The 25,329-nt window shown below is 36.4% G+C and overlaps 1 protein-coding gene across 1 annotated transcript in view; it reads left to right on the forward strand.

Moving 5' to 3' along the window:
• Positions 1–25,329, forward strand: part of LOC115450723 (T-box transcription factor TBX20) — a 65,149-nt gene that overhangs the window by 20,638 nt on the left and 19,182 nt on the right. Inside the window, exon 4 of the mRNA XM_030178806.2 lies at positions 19,784–20,057. Within this exon, the coding sequence (XP_030034666.1) occupies positions 19,784–20,057 (274 nt within the window). The remainder of the gene's footprint in view (positions 1–19,783; positions 20,058–25,329) is intronic.

Below are 25,329 nucleotides of genomic sequence, written 5' to 3' on the forward strand. Positions count from 1 at the left end.
GTAATTTCGTACAAAAGCTTTCCCATAACATCATATTGTTTTGACCGAGATCTGCAGACGCGTTTGTAGATTTTTCTGTCTGTCTTTTTTTCTGATTGAATATTTAAAACGGTTAAATCGATTTGAATGAGGTTTTATATATTATTTATCATATTAAAAGATTATTTACGAGTGCTGGACTAGTATTAGTTTTAATAAGTATTTGTAACACTTGACGAGATAGACAATGCTTGTAGCTCTAAGAGGATTCTTTGTTAGTGTTTACCAATTTAAAAGTCGTATACCTACAACACGTAAACTACACCGTTGTGTAGCAAACGTACATTGTGACTAAGTTATTTCGTATATATAATTACTTATATACATATAATACAAATCAGGTATTTCTAAAATTCTTCATCATATGTTTCCAGTAAGAAATGTTAGGCTCAAAACTAAAGTAAAATCAGAGCTCATTGCCTTCAGTTCGTATCTTACTCGCGATAACTTCTCTGTTTGGATTTCTGAAGAAATAGTAGAAATGTGGAATGTTTATACTTACTTATTTATAACTACCATAAGACGAAAACATATTAAATTAATTTATAACATCTCTACTCACAGAGAGTACAATTTAAACAACGGACAGGCGGGTAGTTTAAAACTTAATAACCAATTTTTATCAAATTCCATAAATATACGTACACTCCACAGTGGTGGTATAAATGACCCGCCCTCACATTACGGTGGAGTTTTCCTACAAATGAGGTCTAATGCGTGTAAATTATATCCGTAGTGCCACCTCGATGAAGTTATTACGTTCCATTTCCACGGTGCTAAGTCGATAATTCGAAAATGACCATTTGTATGAACAAGCGAGCAATCTCGCACGTGCTCATTATCGAATAGTAGAACTTAGGGTTCCTCGAATTGTGTTGAGTGTTGTCGCGTAGAAACAAATAAACCTAACTCGTGACTCAAACAAGCAAGTTAAAGTTTATATCGATGTATTAATTTAAATAATAGAAAATTCAATAAAGGAAATTATTTATTTGTGATGGTTATTGTTCCTGGTTCCGTCGTATTCAATTCTGTCTGTTATACCCGGAACAAATAAATATCCTTGCGTAACATAACACCGAGTAACCAAGTGTGGCGGGTGGACAATGTTGAATAGACGAGGACACGCGAGCCGCTCGTCAGCTTTGCCGTGTTGATGGTTTAGTTCCTCCGCGTTACAACTCACTTGGTGCCGACGTGACGCTTTATTTTGCGCCGTACAATAGATTTATAATCAATCTAAAACTCGTTATATTTCTGCTTTAATGTGTTAAACATAAAACGTGATGTTAGTATTGATGGCTGTACTTAATTGTTTTTTTTCTACTGTAGCAGAAAGTGAATAATGTTTATATTAAATTAATAACGCATTTAACTTGTCATTTTGCAAGTACAGATGGATTGCTGAATGTCATCTATACTGATTTTAACGGACAGCAAAACTTAAAATTTGTTTGTATTTTAATAAATCGTAGCAGTCATAGCATCCGTGTTTTACGAAAAATTTGGGTTTACTATGAGGTGAGTTCTTTTTATGTGAGGACGGCATACGTATTTCATAGCACGTTTTGTGTTAGTTCCAGAATAGGTAACTAGACGATGTGAAATTTCACGTAGTCGATCTGTGTATTTTCCGAGGGGCTCGGAAATATGGCAGGCAGAGTGGGTGAAAGCGGGATGCAAGGCGCACGGCCGCGGCGGCAGATTTCGATACATCGCCACCCGTCCGCACCCGTAAGCTCGTAATTTGCCTTTCTATTAGAGCGAGGGCGTGAAAAAAGGAAAGCGTTTACGGCGTGTTTAATGGGAGTGAAAGGGAAGAAATACGACCACCCGTCGGGAGAAGGGAAAATTTTGGTTTTCAGAGAGTTTTTGCAGAGATGTGCATCGGGTTGTGAAGTGCGAGGGGGACGGCGATGTTTGCCGAGCCGCTCCCCAGAATAATTAGCGGAAGTCGTGGCTTAGTTTACCCCCGAGCGGGGGAGTTGCGGGAAGGGAGTTCCTCTATTTGTCGTTTAAGAGTTAATCGGACGAGTGATTCGTCACCCTCGAGAGAGCATGCCGCCGGCGATATTATATCTTTATTATGAGCGTGTCGTACACGACTGCGCCCCGGGCTAATAACCAAATCTTGATTATTGATAAACTCTGTGATGTACGACTTGTTACGGGAAGCTACTGTTATTTAATATTTTATTGTACTTTAATTTATTTCTTCCTTTTTTTTTCGTTTTTATTGTTATGTTATATCTTATACAAATGAGGTTAATTGAGAATAAGGATCTGTTGTAATTTCAAAGATAAGATTATGAAACTATAATATTAACCGGAAGTCATAAGATCTCTTCATTAAAGTATGACATTGTTTTGCTATCCTTTGTCCGCATTTCTGCAAAGACCATCGTGTTTGTTGCTGCAACTATCGATTTTTGCCCTACTTCCTCTAACTTTTTCGAACGAGTCTCCTATGTAGGACCTTAAAATCTAATAATTTTGTTTATAGTATTTACCTACTAGACACAGATTCGTGACTTTGTATCGTAAACTCTATAATTAATCCACTGTTTTATGACCATTCACATACAATGTTGACAATATCGCAACGTACAGTAGTTTAATATAAGCTACCGTGGTGTATTCAAAAGTGAAATTATTCCTTAGTTTTGGACCGTTGTATTCAATATGTCATGCGGACATGCGCGGTTGTAAACACAAAAATGTTTTGTTTATTTTGAAAAGTTTCATTCTGGCACAGACGTGTAATTTATCATTTGTTGAGGGAAGTGACAAATACAACAGTAAACACAACTCGTGTGCGGACTGTCAATTAGCCGTAATAGCACTCCTGAGCGCGACATATGCTCGACGACAAACTTTTATATTTGTTACCCTTTTTACGATACCAAATTATACTATATGCAGAGTCTATGGAGCTGCTGTTGCTATGTTTAATAATTATCAGGTTATAATTGACATCGCAAGGTTTTCAAGGTTCGTTCGTGAATAGTGATACATTATTATGTCGATGTTTTAAATGGATAATTTATTTTAAACTTTTATATTTCTAAAATATAAAGGTTAATATAAGTTTTGCTACAGAGTTTCTAGATTATTTTAATTGTTTTAATCCATGGGGAATATGTGTTCCTTTTCTATAAACTGCATGAGTATTACACAAATATGTAGGTGTCAAATTTAGTCTGTATTTGTATCTATTTGTATGCATTTCCTGAATATTTTATTGTAAAATTGTGGTATTCGTGAGCATATTATTATACAATAAATTACTTAATATGATTTAATTACTGTCCCATATGGAAAATAGAGTATCAAGATATTTGATACGCGAGTCTCTGGCTGGCTATCGACAAGATTGTCTGTTTGACCGCCAATTTGTTCGCTAAATTTCAACTTATTAAAATGTTAAGTTACACTCTCTTATTTCACCAACACGTATCTCAATCCTTCGTAAGGTTGGTGCAAAAAAATTTTTCAAAAAAATTTCAGAAAGGTTTTCCGATCGGGTAGCCGATCTGACACGAGGACGAAACACAGGAACTCCTCTAGACTAAGGAGATTAAAATGAAGTTTTGTTAGATTAAAGAACTCTATAAATCAATTTCATTTATTTATTTTTTCCTATCCATCTAAGATTTAAGAACCCATTAGTCGCTTCTGTAGGTACTTATTATATTTATTGCTTTTTATTATTAGAAAATAATTTTTTATTACCTACTCTAGACATTGACCTTGAACTGTGAATTCATATATCTTGTATGGATTTGAGCAATAAACTACTTTTTAGAAACGTCAATAGCCCAAGACAAATAGCTAATTAATAATAAGATTGTATAGGTAACATACGTACTCCAATCAGAAGCAAATGAACGACGCGATGGTAATTAAAACGGATCGCCTTACCGAATCAATAAACTGACGATAAGGTAATTAATTGCACAATGCCCTGCCCGCTCCCTGACGACCGTGCTGATTGAATACGCCTGATTTGTTACATATTGGAACTACTAGGCGTGCATAAACTTCGTTCGATAATTTTTTATAGATTCTATTGGAGGCGAATTGAATCGGTCAGATAGGACTTTAAATAAGGAAGAATATGTTTTTGTAAGTTTTATAAAATGTTATTTTTGTATATTTACTGGAAACATTTTGGATTGTAAAATATTCTTTAGCTTCTTTATTCTTTATCTGTTTTATTAGGGGCTGCGCTGGTGTGAAAATTCTTTCCTAGAATTTAATATTTGTTCTGTACTTTTCCGGGATAAATTGTAGTTGAAACATAAAAGACTTCTGTCAAATAATACGGAAATGTTATTTTAATTTATTTACCGTTTAAATCAAATATTTTTGGCGCTGAAATAGCCAAAATGTCAATGCGGTTAAAGCTGAGTGCTAGATTTATGTTAAATATTTTTATAGTTGCTTACTACAAAAAAAAAAAAACTCAATGTGTGTGGCACGCTTGTTGACACCAAACGACAGACTCAACTCAATAAATTATCAGCTTTCAGTGCATAGTTACGCTACGGGAGGCTTTCTCAGAAGGACACTTCCTAACAGAGCAAGGTGCATTCTATCCGTATAGTCTCGTGTCAATGAGCATTTACAAAAGAGTTTCGCATGACGACACTTAGGTGTAAGAATAACAGGAAGTTATTAAAATATGTTTTTTTAATGAAAGATGCACTATGTAACGTCGAAGGTGGTTTAATATTTTATGAATTCAAATAATATTTATCATGTGTTCGCTATGTTTGAGAATGTCTGTGAGTAAACCAGACTAGGTAGTACTGAGATATATTTCGATAAATCATAAGAATGTGTGGGAATTTGCTTATTGTTTATAACCATGGCATAAAAAAGCGGGAAGATATTAATATAATAAAAGATATTTTGTTTTCCGGCACGTTGTGTGTTTAGCGGCGGTTTCGCGAGTAGGTCGCCATGTGGGTGGTATCGGTCACAATAGTGTTTGGCTTGGCATTCGTCACGGGGCGCCGCGCGGCGAGCGGGACCAGCGCGGTGCGGTGCGGCGGTGTGCGGCGGGCGGCGGGGGCGCCGGGGCATCATGATTGATGACCCTCGCCTTGGCTACACACTACAGCCTTCGCACGACCTGTGCAACTTGTTCATTATTTTACGCGGTTACTATATTACTATAAATAATGGTAGATCTATTTACTTACGTACTGACACTAAACAAATTACAATATTTTTTGTAAAGCCTCGAATACCATGTTAATACTCGCTGTCTCTCGCGACGTTCATCCATTATGATAATTGTGACCTCACCGACCCTTCCAATGTGTACGTATTGACTCTTTTACATGAACATTGTTTTCTGTTTATTTTTTAATATAATATAAATGAAAGTGAAATATTGTGCCAGAAACAGCCCATACAAGAGCGGAGATCAGCAACCGTTGCGTAAATTATGGATTGTCATAGATTACCCGGTGCTGTAACATAATACGCGGCCCGATCTCGGATACGATAGCACATCGAAATATTCATAATCTCCGGCAGGCTTCGTAAATAAAAATTATTTCATATTGGGACAGGTGTAGCGTCGGGTTACGAAGCCGCTGCTCGTCGTCGATGCAGCGCACCACAGGTGCAACCTGTCTCATCAAACGGTCGAATTGAGAACGGACATTATCGCCACAATGATCACGCGTTTAGTTACTAATAAGCCCTCCAAACATTTGTTATTCTAAACGCAAGGCCCGCTCCACCAATTTGTACATTACAATAATTCAGATAAGGTGGTGGAGTCAGACATCATATAATGTGTGTTCGTTGCTGATTACCACACATAACAATGTTAATATGCCCGCCTAATGACTATATTATTTTTCGGTGTTTCTGTGCGGTGTCGCGTCGTGAACTCCGTGACACCGTCGACTTGTAATACGTCCGTGTCGTTAATAAATAACAATTACCATAGCCCTAATTAACTATATAAGAGGCTTGATAAGTTTTTATGTCTTAATGTCGCGTGACCTACGATAATTTGTGATTGAATCGGGCCATGTCCTTTATAGCTGTGTGATGTTATAGACGTAGACACGCGCTTCCTATTTTGTAAATAAACACGCGCGGGGTCGACATCCGACGGCATGCTTCGGTTATTTGGCAAGGCATATATAAATAGATTTCGAGTTGAATCTCGGTTAATTTACGACTGTATTTAGATCCTAGTTTATGGAAATGTTAAGATCTGTGTAGAGTGATACAAACGAAAATTAATGATTTAATTAGATTTCAATCAATTAAAGAGCAATAAGTTCATATATTTTGAAAAACAATATAGCGAGTCGATTTAACAAATGCTAGCCACTAGATCGTATTGGGTTTCGTATTCATTCTTTCTAAATAGAGCCACTGCATATTGTACTATTGCAAATTACGTTTTCACTTTCAGTAATACAAACTTAAAATATTACGAAGCATGAAAGCGCGGTCTGAACATAAGAGAATTTATAGATAATGCATATGTCTTAGTTTCCCTCCGCCACATAATGGCTAATTTAACGGCATATTACTGTATATAAAGCAATTAGTATAATGTAAAATGTAATTTAAACACTTTTGACGGCTTACGCATCGTGGGCCTTTGTCGGATCGGCTAAGTTAATGGAGATATTTTTAATCCGCCGGATTACAAGTGGACAACTGACTTGTCACCAAACGCTGCTGGCGCGTTATCGGTGACGGATCAGTGTCGTATCATCCGAAATTCAAATTCGTCGCTTACCATGCTATAATTTTGAATTACGATATGACCTTTATTGCTTATAGGATAAGGCCTATTTGTCGCTTAGTGTAGGAGCGTTCCGCCCGAGGCGGTTGAGCCCGACACGTCACTCGTTTTGTACTCGTCGCCTGATCCCGTGCTTAGCTAACCGTTTTGACAAGATTTTAGATGTTACGATAAGAATATCCTTTTTTGTGCACCGGAATCTTTGTTTACAAGCCAAATTCGTATACGTTCTTATATTTATTTTGCAATAATATGACAAGGGATTCGAATATTATGATAGGTATTATCTTCTGTGAATATGACATAATATGGGTTTATTGGCTTGCTTAATGGTGACTCCTACTTCGCTTTGGTGGTTGAATGTAATAATATTAACATTGGTTTATAATTAATACACGTCGTAGTTATATCAACGTTTTTGGGAAAGGTGCATTGCGGCCACCAACCATAAATAAGTACTAACTAAACTTTCGACAACAAACAATTTGAAAGTGTTACTTATTTGGAAGGGGATTATTAAAATATCATCAATCGATGTCAGATTATGTTCCTTTTTTCTAATTGAAATACTTGATTGCTAGACGTATACTTTAATATCGCTAAGACGGTATGTGAAGGTATGTCGACGGAATCAACAATGAGTGTAAGCTTGGAGTTGCGGTGGCGGTGGCGGCGCTCTGCGCGAGGCGTGTCCGCGCTTCATCGATCGCAGCCTCCGACGCTCCTCGACGACGTCTGCTCCCCAGCACCCCGGCGGCACGCGCCCCCGCGCCCGCCCCGCGCACCGCGTGCCCCGCCGCCGCACACCCCGCCGCACGTCGCCCCGCGCACGTTAGCGCTCCAACCGACTGCATTTACCACCCGTACCACCCTCTTATACACATGTACACACAACATACCTGTCTACTCAATAAGCAATATTGTTCTACAAAATATGTTGGCAAAATTTTATGTAAATATAATAATTTTCATGATCTCGTATTAATTAAAACCGTGTTACCCTTGAATTGCATTACAATTAAATTTCGAGGTGTTGATTCGATGCCAGTAGCATTCTCGAGTGCACTCAACAGCTAAAGGTACAATTAAAGTAATTTTACATCGGATGAGGTATCAGTAAACGTTATTCGTGCACATAAAAACGAAATTACGTTATAAATTTTATGTGAGCGATCGGTAGCCATATTACCGCACACAAGTTTCGAAACATTGCATTGCATTTTTCTTATGTGACACTCTTACAGAGTTATCACTTGTCGTCATATTTACATATGATCACTGGTGATAATCACTTTATCTGTGACATGAAATAACAACACAAAACATTAGTGGTCTAAATTAAATTTGTCGGGTGGCGGTACGGCGCCGGCGGGGGTGATCCATCATCGGTAATGGTGCGGCCGCACTAACGATCGCGCGCCGGCCGGTCATGGGCTCATGCCGTCGCATCACAGCGCCACCACGCCACCGTGCCATCGTGCCAGCGTGTCATCTGCCACACCGCTCTCACGCTTCATATCAATCGCTTAAGTCATTGGTACAAGTAGCCATTCGTCGATTTACTTAAACTTAAATTATAAACACAAAAAAACATCCAACGATGTAACTTAAATTGTTATGAAATTTATTTCATATTAAAACGGTTACTAATAGCGACCACTAGTATTAAAAACGGTGGAACATTTTTCACAGTTTGCGAAAAGGTTGTGCTAAACACAAAACTTTATAGCATCTTTAAAACCAGACCGGCGGCCAGCGTTTAATGATTAAAAGTAAACAGTACGTTAACATCTGAATTACTGGAGTTATTCACAATGAACCGATGACATTAAATTGCACAGTATGTGGTCGCAATTTTTCACCAGTTTCAATTAGCGAGGCGAGTAAGTGCACTCGTTGAGATACAAGAATTGCAAGATAAATTCTTGTGTTCGCTCGCAAGCGGAATCGCTAATTACATCAGCAGCTGACTTCAGTTAAGTGACGATATCAATCTTTACTTGTGTGCATGTGGGAACGTGCTTACGCCGACTACAGGCCCACAAAAGGCTCGTTTTATGCATTATAATCACCGGAAAGGTTTGAAAGCTTACTATGCAGTTTATTATTTGATGCATGTCCGTCAGTTGCTTTGTGTTAACCAAAATACTATTTCATTTACATTTAGGGTACGTCTTGCAGCGTATTCCTGGGCATTAATTATAAAAAATATAGTATGAGCTGAAGCGGAATATTATGTTCAAGTATAGCGAACCGGTAATATTATACCGACGTTTAGATATTCTAAGGTGTTCTGTAGCGTCGTCGGAGAGGTAGCAGTGAGCACCTGCGTCACGGTATATTGACTTTTATAGACGCTTCTCGGTTCATTTAACCGTGTTGGCGAGGAACCGCGTTCGTCAATATGCGACCCGTCTAGCGTTTCACCACGCTACTACCATTACCCGACCTAACACACGCTATTACTATGCAAACCGGCTTTATAATTTTTCATGTTTATTGTCTCATGTAAACTATTTTTATTGTTAGATATATGAAGAATAATTACCCGTGTTTGTTTAGGTTGTAATTTTATCTTGCTCAGCCAAAGGAGACGTTTCTGACAGTTATTAATATTTATAATAATTAATAACTAATTAAAGAAAATAATGTGTTAGAGAAAATGGTGAAGTGTGCAACAATTGCTCTCCATAACAAGAGAAATAAAACTCTGCCAAGCGAACAGTCGTTATAGAAACATCGTAAAAGAATGCGGCCTATAATATTATACGTGTTGAGCCGTGATTCAATCAAAATTATTATATCGTTTATATTCAAATGCGATGCTGGATCTTTTTATAGTTTACTGAGTTGAAAAACCAACAGATTAACTGTTTATAACTAATATAATTATTAAGATATTAATTTTTTATGTCGTCGATCCGCTACGCGAAATTGATAACGTGTTTTAATGGCGACCCGGCAAACAGGATGTAATGATGAGTTTTTATATAATTGATATCAAATAGAGCCGTAGACGATTTGTTTGCTGCTGTTGCTTATAGTGTCCATGTATGGATATTAACTATGAATAAATAGGCATAGCTTATTTGCAAGTATGGTGCCGGGTTACGAATGCCTGGACCTTTGCAATTCAGTTATAATTATGCAAGGTATCAACGGCTCCATTAAGTTATGTTGATGATATAATTGCAGCCTTGTCGACAAGTAAGTCGGCGTGTATATCGAATGCTATTAGACATTAGCCTGAATATTTACGCCTTCTTAACTTCATGCTTATGCGACGTAATCAATTGGGCTCGTTTGGATGCAAACAAGACGTTTATTATTCATATTTTGACGTTATAAAATTATTTGTGAAGCAGATATTATATTGTTATTATTCATCATATGGAAGGTTTTTCTTAAAACTTTCACTATTGAAGTTTGGTAGAATAAGTAAAGGAATTCAAGTTACTATCTAAATTTCGGCGCATTAATTCAAGTTTTTTACATTGAAATTAAACTTATTTTCGGATTCTACCGCGGTTTTAGTATTTTTTAATTTCTCCCGAAGTTTTTAATCGAAGTTGACTAAACAAGTAAGATTTGTTAGTGTGATTTTTTTGTAAGTAGTTACAACTAGTTCAACGAAACGATAAGTCAAACTGTCTATCCAATTATTCATTAATAAAAATGATTGATATTACACAATAAATGGGTATCTTACAATGGAGAAAACTCATAATTTCATCTGATAAATAAACTCGATACTTAAGATAATGTAAAACCATCTTTAAGTCTACAAAATTAAAGTACACATTTGCTTATAATAAACGTCCAAGCTGCAAGGCAGATAGCAAAAGGACGAGATGAGGCGGTCATTAGCGAAATGAAGCCATTAGGAGCGTGTAAAACAGTTAATTACAGCGTAATCTCGACCCGAGGTGGCGCTCCCGAGACACTTCAGACGATTATAATGAACACGGATAATGACAGAATATTCCCCTTTCTATGCCGTCTAATAGCGAAATTACTGTTGGGCTAATTTGATTTATTAGAATAGGCTTCGTCTTAATTAATTATGGTGTAGTTTTATGAGGTTCTTGAGTATAAGCATGCATTCAATCTTAACTTAATTTCGGACTGGTATGAATAGAGATACAATAACAACGCCTTATCGTATAAATTAGTTAAAGTATCTGTTATAGGTACTTATTTGAAAAGTGTAGCGCGCCTTGTATTTGTAATTGTGGCAAAAAAGGACTACTGATACAAAAGCTTTGATCTGACATCTCTATATGCGTAAATGGCTATTAACAAAACTAGGTAAAACACGTCCCTATTTTATGCACATAAAGTTGCGAAATGAAACCAACAAACCTTCGGTTTTTTCTTTAACATTACTTATTATAATAAAATAATGTAAAACTTTCAATTACATATTTGAACAGTTTTAAATGGTTGACAGACTTGACTTACTTGGTCAATGACCTTTATTTAGAAGTCGAGTAAAATAATTTTTGAAATAGTACCTATTTGTAACGATTATAGAAACAAATGTCGGCTTATATCATAAATTGGACGTTATATATCATAATAGTTTTATGCGCGCAGGTGTGATGGTCACTCAAACTTTCTATCGATATCATTAGGTTACGAATGGATACTCAAATTTATTCGGCACTAGCTAAACAAAAGATATTACATTTACTGCGGATTATTTAAATATCTTTATGTGCTAAGTTAAAACTTAAATATTGAAGTAATCATACAATTAATACTGTGCTAGGAATGCTAATTAAAATCATGCATTCAAATGTAGAACATGAAACAAAAGACGATCATCACTTTCGGTTAAATGTCAACCTTTTTAGCTCGTTCTATGTTGAATCGCAATTAAATTCCAGGAAAGATTCCCGATGACACTTCTCTTCCTGATTTTCCAAAATATAATATAGGTAGTTAATAAGTTTTTATTGCGTCATTTCACCACATATTTTGTTGCATCGAGAATTGCACTTTGAATTAAGTAAATAATTATGTTCGATACATTATCGAATTAGATTAAGATCAGTTTCTATCAGGCGTCAGTATTTTTATAAAATGATGAAAAGAATCAATGGAATGTGTAGCGAAAGATAAACAAACTATTTGATATTTTCTTAGGATATTTTTTGTTAATGTATTAAACATAAAAGTGTTAAAGGTTAGCAACTGTAGATATTATCTTAGCGAAGATGTTTATAGTCGACTTTAAAGTATAATGTCATTGAACATTACGTTTCCATATGACAGAGCAATGTGAAAAGTGTGCATTATTTATCTTATATTTGTAAACAACTAAGTATTTAAATGGTAAGGGTATGTTAAAATAAGTTTACGAATGCATTTCATTATTATTGATAAAATAAATATTATACTCAATACACGTTACAATTTATCACATTTTGGTATACGAGTGAATTTCATTAATAAAATTATGCCGTTATTTTAATGAATTTAATTGCTGTTGATTTGTAATTTTAGATATCATTTACCAATTATAATTCCTTGTATGCCATAACAAGACTTCGCTGACACTCCCAACCCGCAATGTTAATGAAAGAAATCCACATTTACAAGGAACTTCATACTTTGTTTAATCGATTACTGTAGAAATCAATGCAAATTGATATACAGCAGTTAACGCGTAGAATTCATTGGATTATCCGTGACACGTGACTTCGTCACTTGACCGAGTACGAACATGAACCAGCTATTGTTATATACGCAATTAGCAAGTAATGCCAATTAATGATCAGTTATTTGGTATAGAATAAATTTTCAATTGCTTATGTTCTACTTATGTTCAAATTGTTTTTATTACATTCCTTTAGGCTTTTTGGGATGCACCTTGAGGCTTCGTAACGTTGTACTCTAAATTTTCAGTATATTAGCAAGAACAATGATGAGTAATAGATTAACATTTACTTATATTCTATAACGGTCCTATCTGTTTACTCTAATTGTTAGGTTTATATGGTATTTAATTATAAGATGTAACAACTTGTAAATTAATTGCTGCTTAGTTTAGATAAAATTTGTTGCAAACTTGTGCCAAATTGCTAAGTAGCCTATATTTTTGGTTTAAAATATAGGTTACTTAGCATCCTAGCAAAGTGGGTACGTTATTAAATTTTTTTATTTCGAGAAAAACTCGGGCTTTGGAGCCGCTAGCAAACCCAATAATGGTAGAGATTATTACTCCTTAAACCGTAGTCGAAATATTAATTTGAGTTTATAGGTTCTTGAAAGCTATATTTGTTACTGAACCGAAAACTACCGATAACTATTAAAATATATTCGGTGCTAAAGTAGTTTAACAAAATATTAAATAATAAATCCCGGGCTTATTACTGTTCAACGAGCTAAATACAGAAATAGGCTATTCCAACTTTTTACAGCGTTATAAACTTATATTGGTTGTTCGGCGATATGCGCCTAAAATTACTTCAATTTAAAGGCCAGTACGTAATCATTTTTGGAGGACAAACGTTATACGTCGATGTTAGTTAGCTGTATCTGCAACTTCGTGACTGATAATAATTCATAAGACAATTTCGGTTCATTTCGCCACTATCTAAAGAATCATAGTTTGTTTACAATTCGCTTGGATTTATTAATAAGTTTCATCTGGAATGCCGTTCTGCTAGACGTAATTTGTATTTATTATAATAATTATTATATTAAAACAAGATTAACAAACTTCTGGAATTACAAAAAAATGTTATCAAAAAAGTTCAAAAATTTCCGAACATCCTTGATTTTTACGACTATTGTTAACTCAAAAACATCGTTACCCTTATCAGATAATAAGGCCGATATGTGCATTCGGCACCTTAAGCCGAGTCAGAGGGTCCGGCGGAAGCGTCGTAAAACCGACCTCATAGGCAGATTCCAGCCGATAACAATTAAAGGGCACCTTGTTAACATTAACTGTTCTATAATTGCCCCTTCATATTAATTATTATTTTATATTAGCACATGACTTAAAATACCGTGGGTACGGCAGTAACTGCTGTGTCGAACTAGTCGTGTTTCCTAAGTCTATGTAGTTGTTTTTTACCTGCTTAATTACGTCGGTATATTTAATTATTCAGTTAATTTTGATAATGTAATTGAATTCCATGCAAGTATTTAAAATTGTCTATTTAAATTTTTGATATGAATAAATGTTCTTGTGAAAAATATGTATTGCAATTCCTTATTCAAAATTACACCGAGTTTCGCATAAACAATGCATATGTATCAAGTTTTCGTGTGTGTAACATGTTTTATTTCTGTATTGGTTAATAAAAATTTAAATATCATCGGACTAAAGTCCGAGCAGGCTTCGTGGGTAATAAAAGTTTAATGTGCACACTTAAATCATGCCTACTGCACACCTCACTCCGCTAGCCACCACTTTACAAAACATCTTATCGTGATTTGGGATATGCGGCCAATAGTTTTGGTTGTAAATATTTCCATTGGATAGTTCTTTAAGTGATTAAAAGCCCCATAAAACGCTGCTAATATTCTTAAGAATTATTCTGCTTTTTATGTATTTAAATTAGGCGAGCGTTAAACCTCTTAGGTGTTTACGCATTTCAGCAGGTAAGTAAATATATTTTTTATTAAATGTTAATGAAGGCACACAGCGGGATCTGATTTACAGGCAATTCCCTCTTACTTAAGAATTTCACGCTTCGACCTAATGTTATGTTATTTATCGTAAATTATCGTGTGTTAAACAATAAAACATTTGTTGGCTACAATCTCAACGCAAAAACAGAAGAATTTTTAATTAGCAAATTGTTTCCCTGTAGTGCGCGAGACGCCCTGCGGCGTCGCTACTTTACACACATTGCGCTCGGCTCGTTAACAAAACGTCACTTTTCACAATATTTATGTCTCCATTATTTTTCATGTATAACGACATCGTAAACTTTACATTTCGCTGATGAAAGGGATTTCTTAATCTGACATTACCTGATTAAAGAGCACGTTATTTTTATTTAATAACAAGTAAAATAAAACATTATGAGTTCAAACAGTTAATAACAAATTATTAAAACATTTTTGGGTTCATGGTAATTAATATAATTAGTTGCAATAAAATAAAACAAGATGACAGGAAAAGATAACGTCTTGAAAACCGTCTGCCGTTTTACAAAAGTAATAAAATGAGAGTTCCATTTCGCACGATTACCCGGGAGACGACAAAACATGTCAAATGTCAATTTGTATAATTTACAGAAGAATTAAAATGGCGGCGTGACAGATGACAGCGCGGCTCACTGGTTTCGCGCGTGGTAGGGAAACTTTTCGTCATTTTATAATGTAGACATACTGTCTAACCTGTTGGATTCTGTAATATTTTATGGCTTTTGTACGTTCTTTTTCACACGCGGCTGGCATCAAGTAACTGGATATTTTGTTTTGAATGGCGAGATTAGCCGCGCGACGCCGTGGCGCGTGGCGACATAACGAGACGTGTGAGCGACACCTAACTGACATGTCGCGTCGCGTGCCACTTGATAGTTGACGCTTGAACCTTGATGCTACACTATCCGTATTTTATTTTAGTACAATTGCACATTCATAATATCTACATACTACATATTAAAATATTCGATAGAAATTAAAAACATTATTAAAGTATGAACTATTGCTACTAGATTATATTCCTATAAACAATACACATTAATTAATGCTCTCCGCATGGATATTTATAGGTATGTGTTTCGCACTGAAAGTTTAAGTATAAGTTATGATGTCGATGACTTGTTTGCGGTTGCGTGCGAGACGGTGTTTGCAAATGGATGACATTTCATGAAAACTAGTCATGTTTCTATTAGTTTAAATAAATATGTAAGCGTCTATATGTTGCACACTTGAACGAGTTATCTAAACCATCGTATAACTGATTAGATTGATGATAAATATAAATTATCCATCGCAATGTCTTTGTCATTCATAAATTCGATATTGGACATGCGAGCTCTTTGGTATTCATCGTTATTAATAGTCTAGCTGACTGAAAATGACGTTTATGAATAGATTACGTCGTACAGATATATTACGGGTTTTCAGATTGTCGAATACTTTCTAAACACGATGTTAATGGAATAGTTGCAGTGTGGCAATATCGCAACAACGTGCATAATAAATTAATAATATATAAATTGTTTTTACTGTATTATAATTTGAATGCGTTATATGACGCCAAATTTGATTTACGACTCCATAAAAATATATTTATCATAAGATCACATACATAAACACGTCTAAAATATATGAGTTATTGTATCACAGAAAGCAGCTGTAATTACTGTTTAAATTAAGTGTTACATTATCAAGCTGGCCTGTGTGTGTTTTTTTTAAATTAAATGTGAAATGTAATTTCTTATATAGGTCAAATACGGGGATACTTAGTTTGTTCTGTGTTCGTTAAAAAAATCGTTTACAATTGAACACGCAATGCAAGAAAATAACGTGCTTTATATTGAAAAATAAAATAAACATAGAAATTATTGGTTGAATTGATGAACTCTATGAAATATTTATTTGCTACCCAATTATACGAAAGGTCATCTCTCATAATAAACTATCGTATTATGAAGAAACACGATAGTCTGTCTCCGTTACTTACCGGGTTGTTAATTATACTTTTTTAATTTACTGGGGCAAATCTGTTGTCAGTAACCGCATGTCTTTTATAATGTGTAATTTATACATGACAATACTTTGCTTCAATACAAATAATGCAAAGACGAAGAACAATTTCACGCCTCACTCCGGATGTGGTTATCCCTAATTGTTGAACTTATTCAAATTAGACTCTTTTCAAGCGTGCCTTGTCGCAGTCTGTGGTTTTTACCACAGAATGTAAAAGGAATGCGAAAAAAAGAACAAACTTTTAAATTTAAATTAGGAATGTAAAAATATATTTTTGAAGTGACTACAAAAAATTGTATTAGATATTGTATTTATTTATAATTTTATTAAGAGCAGATAATGAAGAGCAAGATGTTATATAATAAACTAGCTTTTGCTCGCGGCTCCGCCCGCGTTATAAAGTTTTTCAGGCTAAAGTTTTCCGTTATAAAAATAGTAGTTTCCCGGGAGCCTATGTTCTTCCCAGGGTCTCAAACTGTCTCCATACCAAATTTCATCTTAATACGTTAGGTAGTTTTAGTGTTTAACACGTTAAGGCAGACAGATGCAGCGGGGGACTTTGTTATATTATTTAGAACTTTTTAAGTGAAACAATCCCGTCATACATCATTGTTGCATAACTTTAACCGTTTACGCAGCGCAGGCAACGAAAGCTCTCAAAACTCATAATTTTCCCCGTTTTTGCAACATGTTTCATTACTGCTCCGCTCCTATTGGTTATAGCATGATGATATATAGCCTATAGCACTCCAGGAACAAAGGGCTATCCAACGCAAAAGATTTTTTCAGTTCAAACCGGTAGTTCCTGAGATTAGCCATTACTGCTCCGCTCCTATTGGTCATAGCGTGATGATATATAGCTTATAGCGGTCCACAAATAAAGGGCTATCCAACACAAAACGAATTTTTCAGTTGAAACCGGTAGTTCCTGAGATTAGCCATTACTGCTCCGCTCCTATTGGTCATAGCGTGATGATATATAACTTTGAGCACTCCACAAACAAAGGACTATTCAACACAAAAATATTTTTTCAGTTCGAATCGGTAGTTCCTGAGATTAGCCATTACTGCTCCGCTCCTATTGAATATAGCGTGATGATATATAGCCTATAGCTCTCCACGAACAAAGTGCTATCCAACGCAAAAATAATTTTTCAGTTTGGACCGGTAGTTCCTGAGATTAGCCATTACTGCCCCGCTCCTATTGGGTATAGCGTGATGATATATAGCCTATAGCACTCCACGAATAAAGGGCTATCCAACGCAAAAAGAATTTTTCAGTTTGGACCGGTAGTTCCTGAGATTAGCCATTACTGCCCCGCTCCTTTTGGGTATAGCGTGATGATATATAGCCTATAGCACTCCACGAACAAAGGGCTATCCAACGCAAAAAGAATTTTTCAGTTTGGACCGGTAGTTCCTGAGATTAGCGCGTTCAAACAAACAAACAAACAAACTCTTCAGCTTTATATAATAGTATAGATATAAGATATTGGTAAAAAAAAAAAATATTTACCACTTAAGTATTAAATAAAATATATAATTATGTGCATATTATAAGCATAACACTCCTTTACAACCTTTTGACCCATTTACCTCGTTTATTTCTTTTATAAATGAACACAATAGTCTTTAAGGCTATTAAAATATAAAAAAAATATGTTAAAGCTTTTTGTAAAATAACTTTTACCACTACTATTTAAGTGACGATTGGAGTTTTATCAAAATGTAAAAACGTCTTACTATATATCTCTGCCGAAGCTATTTGTTTTTAGTAGTTGTTCACACATTCAGCTGATTAGAATCTGGTTACAAAGGATTATTGCGCACGTTTGCGTGCTGTTCTCCACAGATACGTCATTGGGTATTTGTTAAGTTTATCCGAGGGCATCGCGGCCTGACGTTTATTAATGAATTATGTAAATGTGGGCGACCGGACTATCCGCCGCTGCTCCTGCTGACTTTATTACTTACAAAATTCTTTATAATCTACGACTATCATTGCTATCACTAAGACTTCTTATACTCCTATTAGTTTTCATTGCGCATAAATAATTGCGGATGTTTTATTTTTATATTTTTATGGTTACGGATACACTAGTTCCCAGAAAAGTGGTATTAAAACAGTTTTATAGCATGATGTAAATAAATGATCTATTTTAATTAGCGTCGCGGGTATAAGAGCGCAATTTGTGGCCGCAATCGATTGTTATCCGCGCTCGCGAGTGATGGATGCGGCGTTGGGTGCTCGGTCGCGCCGGTCGCGCTGGGTGGCGCGCGCTGTGGGCTGCGGCCCAAGACCAGGAATCCGGCGACCGGCGATACCGCGCTGCGCTCGCCTTAACGACGCACTCATAAACGCAGTTGACAGCGACTTATTGTCAAACTCGACAACAGATCCCGCACCACCGATACGGAACACCTATACAAAACACTCCTTAATACGATTTATTTATGACCGACGGTTACAGCGCATCTATACAGCGTGCTTTATCGTTTCTGGACTATACAATTTTATAGGTCCTCTATTTGTTATTAGATACTGTAATACTTGCGTTATAAGAAGGTTGACACCGCGCTCATGTTTTATGGCTGCTAATAATTCTTTCTTTCACTTCTGGGTTTTATTACTGCACGCATCAGGTAGAAAAAGTGTTACGAGTATCCTTAAATCAAAAGAATGCTTGGAAATTTTGGAAACAGATGTTTTATTGAATCTGAATGGCACTTTCTGTGTTAAATTTCTTTCTTGGGCTATTTAAGTAGGTATGCAATTAAAGTTATGACAACGTTTAAATTTTAAACACATAATGATATAATATTGAGAGAGGCTAACTCGTAAATAAACGATGTAGCGATGTTATCGCGGCGAGCCGGCAGGAAGCGCTTCGGCCCATTTAGGGGTGCATTAAAATCGAATACATCATATTTGTTTGATTTCCTAGTTCGCGTTTCACCCTGTAATTATACAAGTCACCGTCCGTGGCCGGATCTCTGGCAGTTTTTGTTAAGATGCATTAATCATCTTTTTTTATTGCGAGCATGTGTTTTGGTCTCGTAAAACACTTTCGAGGATTATAAGCTTTTTGTATTCATAATATCTAATTTAGTTTTCGGTCGGTTCTTATGAGGTCATTAGCGCGGTGAGGTCCGTTTCGTCATTCTTCGAGAATTTATAGTCGAATGTTACGTTTTATGCTGTTATAATTTGTCGAAACATTTTATATTTTATGTTGGGTATAAAACATATAATAACTAAAGATTGCGTTTTGTTAACAGGCGCATGTTTCCAACGGTGCGCGTGTCGTTCGCGGGGTGCAGGCCGGAGGCGCGGTACGCAGTGCTGCTGGACGTGGTGCCGGTGGACGGCAAGCGCTACCGGTACGCGTACCACCGCTCCTCGTGGCTGGTGGCCGGCAAGGCCGACCCGCCCGCGCCCGCGCGTCTCTACCCGCACCCGGACTCGCCCTTCTCCGGCGACCAGCTCAGGAAGCAGGTCGTCTCCTTCGAGAAGGTCAAGCTCACCAACAACGAAATGGATAAGAACGGACAGGTCAGTAAATATCTCAATCGTCGAATAATCAATACGCGTCCAATTTGATAAAAATACACAATCGGACAGCTGTTAAAAACGTGATTAATGAGGCAACACTCGCTTTGTTAGTTGATTATAATCGTAATCTAAGTTAATAGATATTGGACGTCGTAAACAATTTGCCGTAATGTATCTATGAGACAACGTGGTATTGTGTGGAGGATGTTATAGTGGTAAGAACAAGGTGATAAACCGTCCAAGGATTCAGAATGAGCTATAAAGTGTTGATGTAAAACGGATGATTTACGGCTCGCACCGGGCATCGCGGCCGACTAACGAACGCTTGCAAATACATTTTACGTTATGTAAATTATTGTTGGGTAATGCGGGCGTAGTTGATTATGAACAAAGATTTTGATACAACACTTAATAATCGTGCAGTTAAAGTGCCCCGGGGCGATGTTAAAACCGTTACAAAACTATCTACTCGTACATTTGTTTACCTCAGAACGTCGAGTATTTGCTTTGCAATTGACTTTTATAAATTATCCGTCAGCGTTTAATTATACACTGAGTGAGTACGAAACACAATTAAACGCTGCCTTTAACGATATGTAACGCAACACGCCATTCATTTGAATTGTTTGAATAAATTAACAAATATTCAATAGTTGAACCATGAAGATGATTAATGTGCTCACTAATGTAGGCGATGTTCTGTCTCATTCCGTGGAAAAACGATTTAAAACTACCTTCTGTAAATTATTAAAGCTTTGAAATTTTATAATTGCTAGTTTATCTACTATTAGATTTTTTATATCACCACACATTCATCGATTACGGTGTACGGTTCTGTAAAATATCACTATTAACAATGACAAAAAGTCGTGTTTAACACAACAGTTTGCTCCCCAGCAAAATTGCAACGATAATGGGCATAATTAAAATCTATATACGCTCACCGAGATGTCTCCGAGTCACGTGCACTACTTCCTTATGCGTGTGGCAATTTTATAGAATTACTGTTAAAATTGCGGTGTCGGCGACACCTCGGGCGGCGTCGGTGAGACTGTAATAAGTGCGTTGCTGGCAACAAATTAGTCGCACATGTCGTGTCAGCCGGCACCTCACGGCTACTTACCTCCGCGACGCAGGTGCCTCAGCCAGGCAAATGTCACTAGTGTGCCACTCTGAGACCACTATCCGAGAGCTGCCGCTATACGCAAATATCAAACAGGCACAGCTCAAATTACAATGGGAAACTTGTTTATTTAGCAGAGGTTATAGTGGCTTATACAAAACATGACAGTTTTGAAGAACTCAGGTTGATGTTATCACAATTGTAAATTAATTTGCGTTTATGAGAATGAACTTTACAAAAGTTGATTATTTTATTGATATTTTGCATTCATCATAACATATGGGAAAGTAGAGCATGTTTTTATGGGAGTACAAAGTTGTATCAACTTATCTAGCACGAGTAAATGGTGCGTACGCGTCATGTTTGTTGAAGAATGGTAACAGAGTGGAACGCGAGGGGTGGAGTCTCATGATGGATCGTTCCAGCTTTGACTAAAAATACACCTAATTGGTTTTCACGTAGCCAGGCAACGAGGGCGGCGATGTGTTTTTCTTATTGTTCACAATGAGTAAATGCGCTTTAAAATAGTTTAGATGGCACTATATTTTTGTATAGGTAGGTGGTGTTATTCTCTGTTCCCGCACCTGCAATTCTAGCGTTGTTTCCGTCTATTACAGTTAATTGAAAGTGGTGGTTCTTTAGCATACTGCGATGCGTGTACGAAGGTATTTCCTGTAATCACCGCGCATCTCGGAACTATGGGTGTAATTATACTGAACGTGTAGACAACATTGTAAGAAAATTGAATTGAGCACTTGATTTGACCCAGAAATAAGTAGCGTGTACATATGAAATTATTTAACATATTCATTTAGCAGTGTACAGTATGTTTATCTCATCGCGTTAGTTTCAAAGCTAGTCATTTATAATCAATATGATTATCACAAAACGTTTATAATTAGGACTTGACTTTAAATTATTTTTGATTAATGTGCTTTCGTTCTTTGTCCTCTATTTGTCCCTTCGAAAACACGGTTAGGGAGAAAACTCCAAATAAACTTGCGTGAACGCGTATAAATTTATAAATAACCCGTCTAATTAACAATAAATATGAAAACGGAACCCGAGCCGGCGACTCGTTAATATAAGTAACAATATATTGGCCACGCAACTCGACACTGGGCAATGGCACGCGTGTCCTCCGCTCGCTCCTAATTGTGGAACAAAACTCCATGAAACCGGCGAATTAATCATCAACCGCCGCCTTAACTACCTGTATTCGAATAATACTAAAATAAATGCTACATTCGCGAGGCTTGTAATTTCTTAACCCAGAAAATACCAACTGATTTTGTAGCGATTTGTACTTTTATATGGTTTGTTTAATAAGGGTCACTTATACTCCATTAGTAATAAATCACAATATGTTACTGCTTGGATGGTTAAATATTCAACTGTAATTATTTTGGAATTGCTAGCGCTTAGTTTCCATAATGTGAATTGTTTATTGTTGCTGAAGGAACTATTAGTATTTGTTAAATTTTCGCCAATACCCCTTTCATCGCCGTTTCAACGAATAATATAATTTATTCAAAGTTATAATAATTGAAATTTATTACAGCCTGACTGCCTCGGTGGCGTAGTTGTATTGCATGTCCGGTACAATAGCGCTCTGAGGTCCTGGGTTCGAATCCCGGGTCGGGCAAAGTGATATTTGGGTTTATCTGCTCAGTATCAGCCCGGAGTCTGGAATTTGTGCCCGATATGGCGATAGGCTCGCCCCCTATCACATCATGGGACGGAACATACTTGGCGAAAAGTGGGTGCCCTAGTTGCGCCTCTGCATACCCCTTCGGGGATAAATGCGTGATGTTATGTATGTAATTTATTACAGTATCGCTTTCTCACATATTCTCATTCGTTGACTATTGCACATTTACGTTAAAGTAAATATTATATTGATGTTTCTCTTTCATATTGATGTTAGTAATTAAGACAAGCAATTATAGTACTTGAGGTTAATTGTGATTCATTTCAACCTGTAAATGAATTGTTAGCGAATAGTATCTATCAATAAGACCAATATTATGTTTATACATCATAAGCAGAACATAAACAAAGAGTAGGTATTCGATATATTGCACTTTCTTACATCATTTTCAAAATAATTAATAAGGAAATAAGTTTTGCTTGTGACTACGTTCACGTAAAAATACTATCCCAGTCTGAAGGTTTGTGCAATTTTCCTGTACAAAAAGTATCCAGCTTTTTAATTCAAAATATGATCATCTATGTGCCAATTTTCATAATAACCCATTCAACAGTTTAGCGGTTGAATTTTTTTTTATAAATCCAATATATGAACTCAAACTTTACATTTACATTACATATAAGTACGATTCTATAGTACCCCCGTTTTTATTTAAATGAAATAATTAAATACTTGCATCGTTTTAGAACTATACCAATGCAAGAATTTTGGTATATCTTGGGTATAGCAATGTTGGAGATAAGCTTTGAATAATAAAAAAACTGTACAACGATAACATACTGCTTGCACGACGAGCATTGTGATTTAATTAAACAGCAAATGATAATCTCGAAAATTTATTATTATCACCTCCGTTTTCTAGCACCTCATACATTTGATGCAAGTAAAGTAACTTGTTTTATATGAATGTATAATTAAAGTTATGCAAATTGACACTCCCGAACGAATACTCGTGGTCAGTTACAACCACTCCTAATGATTAATGGAAAGCTTTTTGGCAGTTTATTTAATTAATTAAAGGTCCTTGCCGTAAGTATTTTTGTAACCGACTATTCTACAAGGATTTAAATACGTAGCTTACTTATACAATGTAATAAAAAAAAACGATAAATATTGTATACGACATCGTTAGAGTGACAGTTTAATGCGGCTTCACTTTCAAATACTCTATAAAATAGTTGATAGAGCGAAGCAGAGTGGTGGCGAATGTTTACGTCGTTTATACCATAATAGGCGAGGCACGAGAGGCAGCCTGTGGGTTCATTTGACGGACTAATGTCGTGTCAGTCAGTTGTCATTGTCACCGCCCGAGGAGCTGGCGCGGGCCGGCACCGGCACCGCTCTGTACTCTGTAGTTGTCGATTGGCGCTCTACTCGCAGCGCAGTCCCCGGTGTTGCGGCCGCGGGGCCCACACAACCAACTCCGCAATAATCAGCGCCATTTATTTCCCAGGGAATTATGTCGTTAGACGTTCTATCGTTGTATTTATTTTTTGTAATGTCCCAGTCAAGTAAGTCGAGCAATTATAATGCACTTACGATGTGTGCATAGCGCAGTTTATCTCATTTAATGATCCGCTTTTTCTCTATAAAATGAGACGATTACGCGTTACGCGCATACAAGGCAGTTAACGCTATATTTTACGTTTCAACTAGAAACGGTGCGTACGTAATGACAGTCATTAGCCAAAAAGCCGATGCTATTAACGAGGTTGTCGCCGTGCTTTACGATCAAATGGGACCGGAGTTGAGTACCGTCGCGCCGCCTCGCCACGCCTCGCCGCAGGACCGCTCGTGACGATTGTCGTATATCGCACTGATATCCGCCAGATACTTTCATTAATATCAGTATTTCATTTACAAAAGACGTGGGACCGTTGCATGAATGTGGAATAAAGTTTAATAAAATTGTGCGCCCCGCTCCCCGCTCTCTGCGCCAGTCCTAATGAACAGCGAAAAACAATCAATTTTCAACGATCTTTTGCCTCTTTAATTACTGTTGATATTTTCACGTCGTTAACGTATTTTCAAATAAGGTGATTATAAAATAAACAAGCTAGACAGGTGACTTGAGTAGGTAGTGAATATGAGTTTAGGTGTAATATAATTTAATAAGTTATACGGCGTCGGCGGAACTCCCGCGGCGAGTCGCGCCGCGCGCGTCCCTGTATTCCTTTACATTCGTAATTATTATACATCTCGACTCGGCCAACAGTCCCCTGCTCACTCACGCCAAATTATGTTACTAATAACGACGCATAATTAGGGACTGTTGTGTATCCCGTAATTAAAAATACGAAAATATATTCCAGCCGCATTTCATATATTTTTTAAACTTAACATTTTTGTAAATATGCAAGACAGATTAATAAACCTTCTGATCGCAATGTTGACATTTCTTAAATTATTGCAGTACTTAAACAAGCTTTTTTATTTAA

Source organism: Manduca sexta, chromosome 23 (genome assembly GCF_014839805.1).
Source record: "Manduca sexta isolate Smith_Timp_Sample1 chromosome 23, JHU_Msex_v1.0, whole genome shotgun sequence".
Lineage (NCBI taxonomy): Eukaryota > Metazoa > Arthropoda > Insecta > Lepidoptera > Sphingidae > Manduca > Manduca sexta.